The 16,990-nt window shown below is 38.1% G+C and overlaps 1 protein-coding gene across 2 annotated transcripts in view; it reads left to right on the top strand.

Moving 5' to 3' along the window:
- The window catches only part of LOC149227710 (uncharacterized), a 71,923-nt gene extending 55,627 nt beyond the window's left edge, over window positions 1-16,296 (top strand). For both annotated transcript variants that reach the window (XM_089377891.1, XM_089377892.1), the window contains exon 3: window positions 15,779-16,296. In XM_089377891.1, coding sequence (XP_089234017.1) covers window positions 15,779-15,845 — 67 coding nt within the window. In that variant the 3' untranslated portion in view covers window positions 15,846-16,296. The remainder of the gene's footprint in view (window positions 1-15,778) is intronic.
- Window positions 16,297-16,990: the final 694 nt, after the last annotated feature.

Here is a 16,990-nt window from a genome sequence, read left to right as displayed (position 1 = left end):
GGTTGCCTAAGGATGTTCCCCATGTCTCTGATACAAATAAAGGTGAGGTACAAATAAAAGGTGCTAACAAATCTGTTATAGTATTGGTAACATGTGAAGCATGTGCATCAAAAGAAGTTGATCACGACACATATCAAGTGTGCTAGGAGATTGATGACTATGTGAAATAATTGAAGGAGAGAAGTAAAAGGCAATGTGAGATATTTTAGAATTGGTACTGATTAGTAGTGCTATTATAGAAGGTTGTTGATGAGGAAGTCATCTATTGAAGCTTGCGAGGATAGAAAGAATACAAGAATAGGTAATGGAGTTTGAAGAGATGGTTAAACATCATAAGTGGTGGACAAGGCAAGAAGTTGAAGTCCACTTCCAAAGACATGAGTGGGAGTATGGAGGAGATAGTGACCCACAAAAATGAAAACAACATGAAGGAAATAAGGATGATAATATTCTTAGGAAGCGAAAAAAGACAACAAGGAGTAGAATATTGATTGTAGAAGACCAATCTACATAAATCACAATTGTTGTGCGCCCTAGACAAACAAAGACAAAGACATGGACTAAATGACAAAGGCGCCATAAGTTGAGAGGACATGACTCTTGAATAGATGAACGAAACATATAAAAGAGCCAATGTAGTCCAAAAGAAATGCAAGTATAGGGCTTTATTAAAACAACAAGAGGGTGATGTCAGTGGAAAAGCCTCGACAATGATAGAAAGTGCCCCCTTAGGCACTCGAAAGAAGATGAAACAAAGATTAAAGTAGAAGAAAGACAAAAGGACAAATGCCTAAGGTGTCCATTGTTGAAGGTTCATTTAGCACCATAGAAGATACAAAGGAAGAAAAGAGGAAATTACACGATGATAAACAAGAGACCACTGAAGAGGAGGATAAGATTGAGAAAAAATAGTAGAGCGATGAGATGTGGAGGAGGACACCCATTGGGTTGATGATCAATGCACTTTGAGTAGTGGCCACAACCATTATTTGTTTGACGAAGAATGTTGGAGATGTCCAAGCTAAAGAGAGAGGTTGGGACATAGAAGTGTTTGATGGGGGACATCTAGGGCACTTCCAAGTAGAACATATCAAGTATGATGATGATTTAGACGCCCAAGAATTCAAAATTTTGGATAGAGACCTAAAAATTCTTTACCTATTAACAAGAACATTGCATGAATGGGGGAGGTTTATCTCGTGAAGGACATCTTAAGATGGGGGAAAGACCATGTTTAGACTATAATTAGGAAAGTTGGACAATCATTGCACACATTGCTATACCTTCGATAGATACTAAGCTGAGATAGTTGATGACTCCAAAGAAATATGAAGTCTAATGCATAAAGAAAATTGGCTCAAGAATGGGGATATCATGCAACAATGACACAAACATACAAAGGTATGTAGGCCAAAGTTTAGGAAAGGGATGAATAAATAAATATTTTGAAAAAAATGATCAAATTTCATAATTTGGTAGAAGATATTGCACCACGTGCACCAATCCATGAAGACATGTCTTTTATGAGTTAGAGTGATGAACTATGGTTGTACTGTCTACTTCAACAACACTTGTAGTCTTCATATCCAGGCCATGGCAACAAGTTAAGAGCTAAAGTGGACATTATCTAGTGAGATGGGTATGCTCTTTGAAATGGTATGACATATAGAAAAATTGAAGGTTGGATGTACAATCTATACAATCCTCCCTCTCCAACATCAATCACTCCCGCTAAGCTATGCTCAAGCTCTTAGGCCATACAATAACATGACCATTTGGCGACTGGAGTAAAAATATCCTCATGGTCCACTCCCTCTTTCTAGGAGAACCCTCTTGCCATAAACTTGCTTTATACTTCTCGCTGCTGCCATTTATTGCATGAATCATTGCATTGGTAGTCTCTACAATTCTTCCTTTCTGCAAAACTCCACTCAGGATGCCATGGAAGAAAAAAATTATAACCAAGCAAAATACAAGGACAAGAGGTCGACCAAAAAAATAAAAATACTAATAATAATAATCAAGAAAAATATGAAGTACTTATCTCTTGATTAAGGAAGAAATTGCTAAGGATTGTCAACTCCCTCTCTTATAAATATGTAAGAGAAACTTGGAAACTTGTCATGTGCTTAGAGGCATATCCACAAACATTACTGGTAGTAGTTCCTAAAGGAAGAATTCCTTTGACTTCTTCTGAGGTGGATGCTCATCATCATCATCATCAACATTGGCTGCTGATGCATGCTGCTTTCCCTTCCTTTTCTTCTCAGGACACTGGGAGGCATAGTGTCCAAAATCATGACAAATGAAGCACTTGATCTTTGACATATCCTTCTTTTTTGATCCTGAACAAGAGCGGGTCTTCTACCTGTATTCTTCTTATCAAACTTTCCAAAGTTCCTTCTTCCTTTTCCTTTCCTTGTATGAGCTGCAAGAGCTTGAGTTTCTTCATTCTATAGATTCTGCAAGCTATTCCTGGACAACAATCTGGTCTCCTCTTGGACACAATCAGTCCATAGCTTATCAAACGTAGGGAAATTTTCTTGTGTACAAATTCTCTAAATAAATCCCATGAGGAAGGAAATCCATTTAGAGTCAATGTTACTAGCTTTGTGTTGTCAATGTTATCTCCAATGGCTACAAGCTTATCTCTGATTTGGGAGACTCATAACATACGAGACAACAAAATCTAATCTAGTCATCATGACATTACAAAGATAATTTCTCAAGGTTAACTTCCTATTAGTATCGTTGCTCTCATACAATCCTACCAGAGTAGCATGTACTTCCTTGGCAGTGTTCAATGTAGTAACATGAGGAATCAAGTGGTCCTTTATGGAATCTACCAAGATTCTCTTTGCCTTGGATTCATTCTTCTTATACTTGGCTTTCTCCTCAGCTCCCTCTAGCTCTGGAATAACTTTCTCCACATGATCTTGAAGCTCATTCTCTTCCAAGATAAGGAGTATCTTGGTCTTCCAAGATCTGAAGTTGATGGCACCATCTAACTTGTCTTCAACTCTGAGACTTGGTGCCATTTTGACAAGAGATCCAAAAACCAATCAAGCTACTAAACACTTGTCTCTTAGGTTGACTTCAATCGATGCTCTTTCAACAAAGCTCTGATACCATGTTGAATTTTCTACAAGGTGAGCAAAAGAAAACAATTTTCTTATCGAATAATTACTACCTAATGATCTTTAATCAATTTATCTCATGCCATTGATATCATTGAGCAATTATACATAGAAAATATCAACAATAATTGCAGTGGAAATAATAAAAATTAGAGAAAGACAACCATGCACAGTAGAGACAACAATTTTACCTTGGGAAACCCAACCTCGGAAAAAAACCTAACAAATTTTCTTCCAGGAGAAATTATTCTTCAGTAAGGTTTACAAATCCAAATTTTCTAGAAATCTGTGCCAAAATCCAAGTCAATATCCCAATCAAACTTGGTCAAATTCCAACAAGTCAATGTGAAAATTTTATCTATTGCAACTATTGGAGATTATTCTTCTAACTCAGAAATTAATTTTGCAGTTCATTTACTGCGACAAATAAAATCACAGCTGCAATTTTCACCATAAAAATATTGTAGAAAATAAAATACTAAAAACTGAGAAATTCTAGCGCACAATAAAATTGACACAATTATTTTTGGACAATTGTCCCTAGAAAAACCCAACTTGGGAAAACTGGTGCAGTAGATGAGGGTTTTATTATTAATGTTCAACAACAATTTTGAGTACAATAATTTAGATGCCCAGTTGACAATCTAATATGAAGAAAACATTGGCAAAAATATTGTGAGAATTTTCTCACCCCACAACTATTTTCTGCCTCCGAAACAACTTCCCCAACCTCTGCGTTGAGATGCTTGCATCAGCTTCTGCGCAGTCCCTACGTTGGCCCTTTGAAGATTTCAGCCTTCATTCCTTCGACTCACCCTTTGGCTCTATCTTCTCTGATGAGTTGTTGCTACTGAGAAAATCAAATTTCCTGGGCAAGTGAGTATCTACACTAGATGATCTCCATCACCACATCAACTTTCTTTTATAATCCACTGTTGGAGCACAAACGACCAAGATTAAAAATCAATCAATTGCTAGGATCATTTCTGGGTCGATCCGTGTGAGTTTCTAGATGATTCACGCCTTATCTCAATTAATATTGATTAATTAACCATATTCCCTAAGTTTAGACTTAGGAAATATTTAAAAATTGGTTAATAATCTAATTGGGACACTTCTAGGTGGAATTTCCATAAACGATTCTGGGTTATGGAGATCTCATGTATTCTAGCCTCTCCATAAAATTTTGTGACTAGAACACATCCGATGCTACAAAAACTAACAATGAACACTAGTCAAACTAGCCAAAATTCATTGAAGTCAACAATAGTCAAATTGCGGTCAACTACGGTCTACTCCCATGGTCAAATACACACTACAGTCGACTCTGGTCAATGTTCAAACTAATTACTCGATCAAACTCCAATCAACTTGGCCTCTTTCTGTCACACGTGTGGCTGCTCTAGAAGAGAGAAGATGTTGAATGATTGATGATGAAAATGAAGTGTCACATCATGTATATATACTAGTCGAATGGGGGTGAATTAGCCCAAGGGACACACCCTTTCATGTGGTTGGGTTGACTTGTCTTCCTGGGGCAACTTGATGCCCCAAAAATAAATTTATTTTGATTTTTCTTCAAGACCGACTTAGGCATGCAGTGATACGTCTCGATGCTACAAAAAATCAACAATCCCAAGTTTCCTCATGATAAAACTAAGTTTTAAATAGATACTATGTTAAATCTTGTAAACTGCTATAATCAGGTCATAGGTAGACATGCTTGCTTTTGGAGACTGTTACCACAAAATTTAGCAGGCCTTGGAGAGGGAAACCCAATAGGACAAAGAGCTAGACTAAGTGCTAACAATGGGACAATGGCCCACTTTCACCACAGCCAGTGTCCCCTGCTCTTTACAAACTTTCAATCGATGGGAGGAGTCTCGGTATGATTACGATCACTTATGATAGATATTCTAAGTTTGAAGGTACGAGGTGATGGAGTTAGAGCTCATTTGAAAAAGAGGCTCAATAAAGGCACAGGGCTTTAAAGAAGCAAATTGCTCTCTAAGAAAAGCCCTAGAAACGAAGCACAAGACCTAGGGTTTGAGGTTTCTTGATGGTAATAGGTATTCACAAGGTCAAGGCCCAAGAGAAGAAAGAGCTTTTGATGATTTACTCGACTGAGTACTAAGCTCATACAACCCTCAAAGAAGTCCCCAAGTCAAAGAAATGCAAGCTAGGGTTTCCCTCTTAGGGCACACTTAGGGCACAAGATTTTATGGATGAAAACCAATGGGATACTTGCCAAACTTTGAGGTCTTGTAGATAAGACCCTAAGCTTGAAGTCTATGCTCCTAGAATCCACCGTTTCACTTTCTAGAGAATTTCGCTCTATGCCCTAGCCTAGTCGTCCAAGAGAAGGGGACCAAAATTTTAGAAGGAGAAATTATGGAGAGAAAGAGATTTGATCACCAAATGGCTTGGACCAATGCCTTGTCCTTTGGGCATATGGAGTCCTAGATGCTTTAGATTAGCCAAAATCGTCCTTAAGGAGGTCAAGAATTGATGCCCTAGCTACCAACCCTCAACAATTACCCACTCAAGAATTATGGAGTTTTATGGAGAAAAACAATATTTCATCCACTAGGAACATTCATCATTTGCCATACAATGAATAACATATGCAATTGTCAATCAAATAGCTTTGAAAATTATCTTCACTAAATTAGGGCACAATAGCATTAACCTAGTTGCAACAATTCCATACATTAGACATATTCCAAAAGCAAAACTTCAATGTAAAGCACTTACAAGATGCCAACATGATATATCCGTCCACAATTCAAGAGATAGCTCAAAGAAGATCGAATTTTAGTTCCAAATATCGAAATGCATCCAAGATCAACCAAAGAAAAAGTGCGAATTTGCCAAGAAGGCCGAAATTCCTAAGTGTGATGATGATCCAATACAAATGAGGTTGAGTTTAATTTATATGAGTCTTACTAGGTTGAATTTAGCCTATAATCCCCCAATCATTATAAAAATGGGCAAGATACATCCCTTGGTCACACGTCGACCAAGTAGCTTTTACAAATTATGAATTAGCCATCCAAATGCTAGCTGAATTGATGATGTCATGCTGATGTAGGGCCGTTGGAGGGCCACCTTGAGTCCTCTTGGTGCCAGAATGTGTGAGAGGGTTCCATAGATTACAAACTAGGGGATGGCCCCTAACTCTCCATGCAAGTCATCATGTGGGGCCCCAAATTAGGTTTGGGGCCATAAAACATGGTCTCATGGGTCTCTTGTGTTGAAGAATCTAGGGTATGCATAATTAAGCTGATTCTTCATTGCATGATAACAATTTGTGAAGTATTTAAACAATTTATCTTAGCTTGATGTTTACTTCATTATTAGCATGCGTATGTTAACTTCATCACACTGCTATCAAAACAAGAGAGACAAGAACACAAGTAATTGGCTTTTTGCCAGGGCCAAAACCTCTCCTTCTTGGAGAGGAAAACCCATGTGTAAATTCTGCTTATAGAGATTTCATTGACAAATACCAAGACCATGACCCTTGACACAATCTGCCTCTCCAAGACCAAGCCATCAATTTTCTTCGTTAAGCACTGCTGAGATTATCATCTTTCTAGGTCATTGCTGCACCATGATTGCTCCATTATTACTGCTGTAGCCTTCATTGAGATTATGATCTACAAGAACAAGATTACAACTGGAATAACATCATGTCTGTGCATTAATATAGATTGAGATAACTTGTACTATCATCAGATCCTTCCATCATCATAGTGAGACACCAAGACCTTGACACTGCTACTTTTTCATTATGTCAAGACTATGGTACTGCGAATCTGCTTCTCCTCATTACACTGAGATTATCTAACGTGAGATTAGGACCATATCTCTGCTTTCACTGAGATAGTAACCGAGTTTATTATTACACTGAGATCTGATGTGGTTATGTATAGCATCGAGACACATAAACATATGCCGAGACTATTAGATAACAGGTCCGAATATCCTTTGCTGTAATACCAAGATCATCTTTATGGCATGACTGTCTTACTGTTCCATCTCCATCCGAAGTTATGTAGCTACAAGAGTATGATGTCAAGATTGCTCTTATTCATGCGAAATTAGCCCAACACTGTAATGCTGAGATTGTCCAAACCTCATGTCACTGTTGTGTCTATACTGCTCCAGTTATCCGAGGTCTTGACTGTGATTGCACCTAATACCCAATCGAGGTGCAGTCAAGCCCTAGATTTGGACCTGCTCCTTCATGCGAGTTTAGAGAGAGAGGAATGCGAGATTGTTACCTCAATTGCTGATGCCCTTAGACAAGTTCTGTTGCTCCTTCATTGTGGATACCCTCATATCTTGACTGCGGCTTCAAGCTTTGACTGCGGCTCCATGTCTAGACTGCGGCCTCATGATTGTGGCTCCTCTTCCATGTGAAATCTTAGAACCATTCGAATATTTCCATGTCATTTCGTCTACCCCTCTTGGGTATTTATAGCAGTTATCCATGTGTAAGCCAACCTTAACTCATGAACCGACGTGTCCATTATTTCAAGCCGACATGACATGTATTTATACATTTTAATTCATTTCTTTGTAGTTGGCGTGATCATCTCCTTATTGCTTCGCTTGCAGACTTTGGAGGGCTTGATTTGAGGCATTGATGTTGGTCTTGGAGTTCTTCTACACTAGTTGAAGACTTGTACACATTTACATGGACTCATGACATGATTCTTTGACATAGAACTAAATTCTAAAGACATCAAGAAGAAGTCTTTCACCTAATGACACCTCTTGCTCATGAAACCCATGCAACAAGATTACAAAGATAATTTATTCTCTTTTATTACATCAAATACAAAGATCATGTCATTATGAAGACCGAACCTAATTACACTTTCTTCAACATCTTGATGATGGAATAGCCTGTAATGCTCCAATACTGAGGGCTCTGAAAATGGTGCTTTCGCTCCCATGTCTCAAGGGGTGAGACAAACCTCCTCTTGGCCTTGGATCAACAGCCAAACCATGTGATCATTGCTAAGCTAGTTGGGGCACACTGGTCCAAGTGCATCATCTTATGAATAAAGTGGGCTATGAGTAGATTGCTGAAGGTGTTGAGGGTGCCCATGGCTTGAAATGATGCTTTGCACATGATGGGAGTCCCACGACTCTCAACGCTTCACCCAATGTTGTCAATATGATCTTCTGGTGGACTTGTGGGCCCCAATTAAGTTGCCCAGCCCATGGTGAAACCACCTACCAATAACATATAATGTCTTGTGTTGCATCCACACCATCAGGTACAATAATTCATTAGTGCATCTAAGTGAACCAAGCTTGTTTATCTAGGTCACATTGAGACTTCATAGTGGGCTTCCCTTCCAAATTTGGGGCTTCAATCTCGTAATAGTGTTACCTCCCTAGATAGGGGTGGCTAATAAACAACCCTATTAGGTGTTCCCAACCCCCAAGGGGAAAGACAGTTCCTTGGTACATCCTTCATTTGATAGGTGTCATGTGAATAATGATGAATGGATGGGGATACATGAGTCTAAAGGCCAAATGCCATGGGTTCAAGGGTGGCAATGATGAGGGATGTCTACATATTGGGTGCATAGATGTAGGAGGGAGCAATCATGGATACATGTGTTACCTCGACCTTTGTTTTTCCACCCTTTTTTATTTGCCTTTTGCCTTTTCTTGATTTCTTCTTTGTATATTTGCTTTTGGGCTCTAGTAAAGGAGAGCATGTTGTGTATGATGTAAACAATTATTACCCCCCTTAAGGTGGGGCAGTTCATCGCCCACTAGGGCTTGGGACGTGCATGGGTTCCTTAATGATGTAGGGGCACTCATAGGGCCCTAGGAACTAGGGTGATAGCCATAATAAGGGGTAAAGCTCATGCTTGAATTTTTTCCACGTGCTATTTTAAATGTCTGGACCATCTTTTGCATTTTATAATATTCTTTCTTTTGTTTGTTGCTTGTGGCCATGATATGATTTTAATGTTCTTTTAGCTGCATCAACCTTCGCGACAATGTTTCCAGGCTCGACCCAAACATGTAGACAAGGGGAGGGGGTGTGACCTAGTGCCTTGTGGACCTAGTGGTCATGTGGACCCAAAGAAGGAAAATGATGAAAGAGGGCTTGTAATATACGAATGGGAGTGAAAAATGTGGAACGAGACAATGAGATCATGCTACCAAAATCGGGGTTTCCCAAGTAGTTCCCTTCCTAAAACCATAGGTCAATAGGGGAGATTGTTGAAAAGTGTGACTAGTTTTAGTCATCATAATGACATATGTAATTGTGATTTTATGTAATTGATGAAAAGAAGAAAATAAAATTATTTTTGTAGTACTTGATTCATGGGTTTCATGATCAAGAAATTTTATTTTAGTTAAGGTTCCCATTGTGAACCTTTAGGTTTTGTCATCTAGTTATAAAAGTCAAATTCGAGTCAATGTCATGTATGAAGGACCCTTCTTGGGCATGTTACATTCTTGTATGAGTCATTAAAAGATTCAAAAGACCCTCCAAGACAAGCACAAGCATCTCCTAGCAAGTCGGCTTCAAGATGAAATAAATGATCTCCTCCAACAAACATGTCGGCTCACCCTCACTCAAGTTGGCTTAATTGATTGGGAAACAACTATAAATAGGGCAGTTCAGATTTCATTTGGAGAAGAGAATTCGGTCAAGAAATTTTGAAATCTAGAAGTGCGAGGATCACTTAGAAGGAAGCCTAATCATCAACGAAGGGAGAAGGAAGTAGAGCGAAGTTCTTAGCTTCATTTTTGGGTCTGTTTTAGGGTGATTTTGCTGTCACACATGCAAAGAAGAAGGAGATCATTTGCTGCAGTAAGGCCAAGAAGGTTACAGTCATCCAAGGTAACCGAATTGGGATAAGTACAAGTCAAAAGGGGAGGCTGAGACAAGCTAGAAGGAGATCCTATCCAAAGCGAAGGAAATCAAGGCATAAGAAAAGGTCTTATGCATAAGATAGGGTTTTTGAATTAGGGTCAAGGATTGTAGACCTAATTCAAGGAGGGCGAAAGTCTGAAGTAGAAGGAAGCCGAAGTTGAAGAGGAGCCGAGAAGAAGGAAGGAGCAGAAGGTTGACTATCATTGACTAAGGATCTCATCAAGGGAACTTGTGTCTTGGTCTTGGAGTGGCAAATAGGTCAAGGTTCTTTGTCTTGGTATTTGTCAATTGAGGTCTCTATAAGAAGAAGAATTTGTTCGGGTTTTCCTCTCAAGTGGGAGAGGTTTTGGCCCTGGCTGATAACCTACATTGTGTATCTCTTGTCTCTTTATGGTTTATGCATTGGTAACTGTTTGATGAAAAAGAACATTAATACCATAAGTAAAATAAGATCCTAATGTAAGAAGTAAAAAGCATTCACAAGTAGTTATCGATTATAGAGAAATCACCTAATTGCTATGCCCTAGATTTCTCAACAGAGATCCCACGGGACTAAGATTGAGCATTAACCCCCGATTTAAGGTGAAGGAATAGAGCCACGATCAAAGCCCTTCCTTCTTCCAAGTCATCCAATAATCCATGCCCAAAACCTAAGGAAAAACAAGCATAAGCACCTGATTGCACAATGAAAAGCATACCTTTTTGGGTTGGATTGCCCACCTTCTAGCATATGCTCTCGATAAATGGGCGAGAGGACATATGACTAATGCAGGGAGCGGAGATCAAATGGCACAATGCATCGGCAACACTGGTGGTTATCAGGGGCTGTTGGCTGCCGAATGAAGAGATCTAGGAGACAATTTCTCCAAGGGGTCACCCACTTTTGGTGGGTAACAAAGATAATTGGTATTTTTGAAAAATCCCTCTCTAAGGGTGGATAATCTCAAATAAGCCACAATATTTTTTTGGACAAGTTACATCCCAACTCTCCTTGAAAGCAAGGCTCAATAAGAATGTTTTGTAAACTATTTTCTATATTACTAATATAATTTAGAGACCTAACTTAGAAAAAAATGCTTCTAGTTGAATGGCTTTTGAATGGTCGAATTGATGACATGTAATGTCACCTGGATGTTGTAGAAAAAATAAGAATTCACATAGATGGGAAAAGTGGAATATAGAATCTTTTATTCAATGGAATCATTGATACAATGAGATCCATACATTTGTTAGTCAGGATACCAATGTCCCCAAACTACAAGCACTTTATTTTAGTGATTCTTTATTCTAACATTGGTCACTCAATGGTCTTGTGGCTTTTATTACACACTAACATCACTTTATTAAATTTTAACTCTTAATATAATTGGAGTGTTAATATCGATGTTGCAAACATCATGTAGGTGAGAACATAGATGAGGGTCCACAAAAGAAAAGATCGACAACATCTGGGAAAAGTCGAAAAATATAGGCAAAGTTAAAAAATACAAATCTATTCAGTTTTTTTCCAAATTTTAAACATCTAAAGCAACAATAACATCAACTAAATGCATTGGCACATAAATATGAAAAGAGAACTCATATAGAAGATATATAATATGTCTAGTGATATATCACATGATTATAGATCACCATTGAATCATGTCCTAAGTCTAGACTCCAAAGCCTCAAAATATCATAAAAAATGTAATAAATGTATCTCATCATCACGAGTCACTGGTACTATTTCCATGTCTAACTTGCTCTATCGAAGTTTATAAAGAGGGTGGCTTTGGTGCACTCCCAGTGCAAGAGTCCCTCCAATGAAGTTGTTTGCTCTAGATCCTTTTTCGCCTCGACCTTTTTGTCTCTCTCCTCTGCTACATCCTTCTATAACCAATCAGGGGCTGATTGTATGATAGGCCTCTCAATGCCAACCCTTCATGTAGTAGTGGTGTCAATCTCATCCAACAGGATGGCCTCCACATCAGGGTTTTCTGAAGTTGCCTCACCCACAATTAGAGATTGTAGTAGAAGTAAACCATGTCATTAAGGCATTGGGAGTCCAACCTGTATAAGGGTCATAAATTATAAATTAATAAATCAATAATCATAAATATATATTTATAATACATAATTTAGAGGGTGATGAGGCATAAAATAATAAATTACAATTTATAATGAATTCAAAATGAATTTGAATTTTTTTAACCCGTTGCATTTCTTGGATTGTATTTTCTCAAATACACTCCAATTGCACTTGTGTCCTAGAGCTACATATTTGGCTAAGCACCCAATTGGATTTTTTTTCAAATGGGGTACTCTTTTGCCATAGCTTGTCCACCAAGAATCTACAACAAATAAGAGAAACACAAGAAACTTAGAAAAGGCATTGAAATTTGAGAGTTGAAACTTGAAATGCAGAAAGAAGAGACATTGAAACTTGAAACAAATTGAAGCTTACCTTGCATTTTGGTCTTCCTATCTTGAATAGCCATGTCAAAGTCAAATGTTCCACTGACCATCCTATAAATTTCCATTTCCTTGGAAATCCTTGTATATTCTTGTGGATTGGTACCATCCTCTAAACATAAGCGAGGAATCCATCCATGACCTCAACATCAAATCTAAATCCATAAGTGTAAGAGAATGCAGGGTTGAGGTAAATCCCTGTAGCATGAATGGGGTGATTGAGTGTATTGTTCTGATGCTCATCAATCACACTCCAACTCAATTGTTATCACTCAAATCCATGATCTCCCTTGTCCTCATAATAAGGATGGATGAATTCTTTGGTCCTCATAATAAGTTTGTCTCAATGCTTGGTGCTCTTGCAAAAGGATTTGGAGGGAGAGGAAGTTTGCGCCAAAGGGTGTGATGGCAGGGTGACTAACCTTGCCCTAACTCTCTCATAAGCTTCGACACCCAAGCATGGTTATAAATGTACTTGGTTATTCTCTTGCACTCATGAACAATATCTTGCACCCATTCCAACTTCCCTATGTCCTTAAATTAGATCTATGTAATGGGAAATGCATGGGGTCCAAAAAATAGTAGGGTATTTTACACAGCAATTTTCCATCTGCCACATAATCTGTAGCATTGTCCATGATTACTTGGACAATGTTTTTAACTCCATCTTCTTCCCCAACATCCACCAACAATGAATATATCAGATTTACATCCTTTACATGTGAAGATGCATTAATGGATTCCAAGAACATGGTTTCTTTAGGGAAAGCCACAAGAAAATTGATGATTGTTCTATGTTGCTTTGTCCACTCATCTGACAGTCTTGAGAAGTTCCAAAGGAACTTGGCGAGTCTTGAGAAGTTTTAGAGGAGTCTGGCGAGTCTTGAGGAGTTTCAGAGGTGTCTGGAGGAGTGGAGAGTATTATAGAAGAGTTTGCAGGAGTACCTCTTTTCAGTGGTAACTTGATGAGACTCGAGGGTCCAAAAGGAGTCTGACAACATTGGGGTATACCCTTTTAAGCTGGTGCAATAGAAAAAGAGTTTGACAAAGTATCAATTGAACAAACAAAAATTAAGGCCCATAAGGGGCATAAACAACATTATCCACCTAGGTTGCTAAGCTACCTTCAGTTCTTCCAAGAGGGTCAAATATGAGTTATCAATCTAGGCAACAACAGAGGAATCTTCCGAGAAGTTGGGTAGGCCATCAGCAAGGGAAAGATTGACATGATTAGCAATGTGAGTCACAAGGTCCAAGAGGGCATCCAATGAAGGAGAGTATTCCAACTTTCTTCCTCGTAACAGGATAAGAGATGAACACAGTTCCTTTTCCAAGCCCCTAAGGCTCAGGATATGCCCTATCTACCTCCACATTATTCTCGTCTCTTACTCTATTTTCCTCTGTTAAGCCATGGCCTTTTCCCATTTTTCTCCTTCAGATTTATAGAGATGGTCGGTTGCATGGCCTCCTCTCTGTCTAGCTCAAAGTGGTTCAGGCATTTCTTTAAACTCTTCATTTCACCTCACAAGTAGCAGTACTAACAATAGTGGATCAAGTTGTCTCTTGAACTAGCCTTTTGAAAATGCTCTAGCCCATTGACTTCATAGTTCTCCATTGCAAAGTTCATGAATACTAGAATTATCTCCAAGGCTGAGAATGGACATCATTCTCTTGGGCTCGACTATAAGCCCCATTCACCTATCCAGTTCCTAATTATGATATGACAACTAAGTTGCACGAAATGGGGAAACGGGTACGAGTTTCCGAAACGGGAAGCGATACGAAACGCGACCTCCCCAAATTTTGGAAACGGGGAAACGCGAATATATATATATATATATATATAGAAAATATTTAAATATATATATATCTATATATGTGTGTGTGTGTGTGTGTGTGTGTGTGCAATCATAAAGCATAAATAATACATTATAATTTATTACACTTAAACATTAAGATTTAATTTACATCACATTTACTCATGAATGATCACATAATGAAAATAAAAATATCGGAATATCCAAAAGCAACCTTTATTAGATATCCAAATCTCAAAATCAGCCTTTATTTATATTCATATATGAGGCTGCAAGTACAATAAAGACTATAAGGCTGCGAGAGAGAGATCCAAATCAGGATTTTCTGCATCCACATCCCATTCTTTAGAAGGACCACTGTTGTATTGGGAGTCTCCTCCTACATAGTCGAACGACCTTAGTGCTCTTGATTAAATACACGTTTCATACCCTAGTACCCTACATGATATTGATTATTGGGAGTTTCCCCTGCATAGAGGGCTTGGTTCTCTTGATTAAATACAAGTTCCATACCCTAGTACATGATAAAATCCAATGGAAACATTGCAATCCCCCCAATCCTGAAAAACAAATAAGTCTGCTGGATTTTGAGTGAGATCTAAAATTCTACTTTCTCCATACGAAATCCAATGAGGGCGAAACCACTCTCAAACATCCTGAGTCATTTAAGAATTTACTTTAAGAATTTAACATTACCATGAACTGCATATCAACACTAGGGCAAAAATTCACTTTATAACTTTAGACACACATCTAGAAAATTAAAAAACAAATTTGAAAAAAAAAAAAAAAAAAAAAAACACAATTCAATTGGGAAACACGGGCTGTACGGCCGGGAAACGCGTTTCCGGCCGTACTGCCACGTTTCTGTCTCGGGAAACGTGGCAGTACGGTTGGAAACGCGTTTCCTGGCCGTACCAAACGCGTTTCCGCGTTTCATCCCAGTTTCCAGCCGGAAACGGGCCCCCCCCCATTGGTTAATACAATCCTTCCAAACTCAGCCATTGATGCCTTGATTGTTTGATTGCTTGTATAATGCATTTGCTACTATCTGGATTGATCTCCATTGAAGTTTAAAAATGTAGTGGGTAAAGCTTATTGGTTTACCCTTGTCAAAGGTAAATCTGAACTAATTGTGTTACTGTTGACTTGATTCTCTGTATTTAGGCTGCCACTCTGTCCATCATTGTAATTTGTGGTAATATTTTCGAACATTAAGGTTTCTCTCTTTAAGAACTGCACAGTATTCACTATGGAAGAGTAAAATACCCTTTGTTGTTTTTATTGAAGGAAAGGAATTTATTCCTGTTTTTTGATGATTATCTACTTGATTACTCGTAAATGTTTGGAGATCTGAATAGAGCTGTTTGAAATTTATATACAATTCAGAGTATCTTTGCTATTTGATAAACATTTTAACATATAAACTGTATTGATTCTTGAAAAAATGTGTCCAGTGACACAAGTGATTCTGATGATGAAGAGGACGATGATTCCCAGGCTTGCACATGTGCCATTATGTAATTTTGAGGTCAGGTACTGTGGTTGAAAGGAATTCACATTACTCTGAAAGGAGGGTTATGAGATTGGTTCCTAGAATATGAACTATGATTGAATCCTCATACTGGAGAATTACACGAGTTTAACTAACACAGGTTTCGTTATCCCTATTCTTCTTGTATATAATGTTCCATGAATAGCTGATGGAACTTGTGTTTAGATTTGCAGGGTAGGATTGAAGCTTGATATACAACTTTGTAGTACATTTATTTCCATGGCCTTGGTCATATATTGACAAAACAATGTGTATTCTTTGGATCTGGTTTCATTATGATTTTAAATGCTCAACCACTTGGAGAAGGGTAAACACTACTTTGTGTCAAAAATCAATCCGGCGCTTTTTGAAATAATTCATTTAAAATTGACAAAGAATGGCCAATGCTATTCCTTTATGGTGCCTGGCCAATTTTCTGTATGTTATATGCTGTCATTGGCATAAACCTTGTTTTTTTCTTTCAAATGAGATATATTATTGCAATTCTATAATTGTACGGTAAGGTGGTTATAACTTCGTTTAACCTTGTTTTAGCAAATGCTTAGTTTGTTTTGATGAGATAACTAGTAGTTTATTCTCTGGAGATGCATCCCAGATTTGATAATTGAGCCTCAACTGGGACGTGTCTCTTTGTTTATTTCCCAAAATTTTCTAGTGGATTTGTCATTAGGTGCCTTCCTTTATTCTATATCATTTGATTCTAGTCACATATAAGCTTCCCTTTGATTTAAGTCTGATAGTCACTGTTAAAAAACCAGGTGCACAAATCATGTTTTTCCATTTGAAGTACGTAAATGTACAAAAATATATATTGGTTTCTAGATGTAGCTACTTATCCACTATACAGGGTGTCAATCAGGACACGATCACGATGGGAAAAAGCATGAATACATGTTTTTCATTAGACAGACTTGAACCCTCGTGACGGCAATATCAGCACCCTACCTTCATGTGAGCTACTGTTGATGGCTTATTTACTCTTGAACAAATGTGCTCCACTCGCAATATACTAATCAATTTGTAACAATGATATGGTGAGTGTGAAGGATGTGATGGTATCCACCAGACGTTACCAAAGGTGCATCATTTGCCACTTATTGGAGGAATCCCATTT

Source organism: Pinus tabuliformis, chromosome J (genome assembly GCF_031772625.1).
Source record: "Pinus tabuliformis cultivar Carrire ecotype Pingquan chromosome J, CPIR1, whole genome shotgun sequence".
Classification (NCBI taxonomy): domain Eukaryota; kingdom Viridiplantae; phylum Streptophyta; class Pinopsida; order Pinales; family Pinaceae; genus Pinus; species Pinus tabuliformis.
This window is presented reverse-complemented; position numbering and strand designations above follow the sequence as displayed.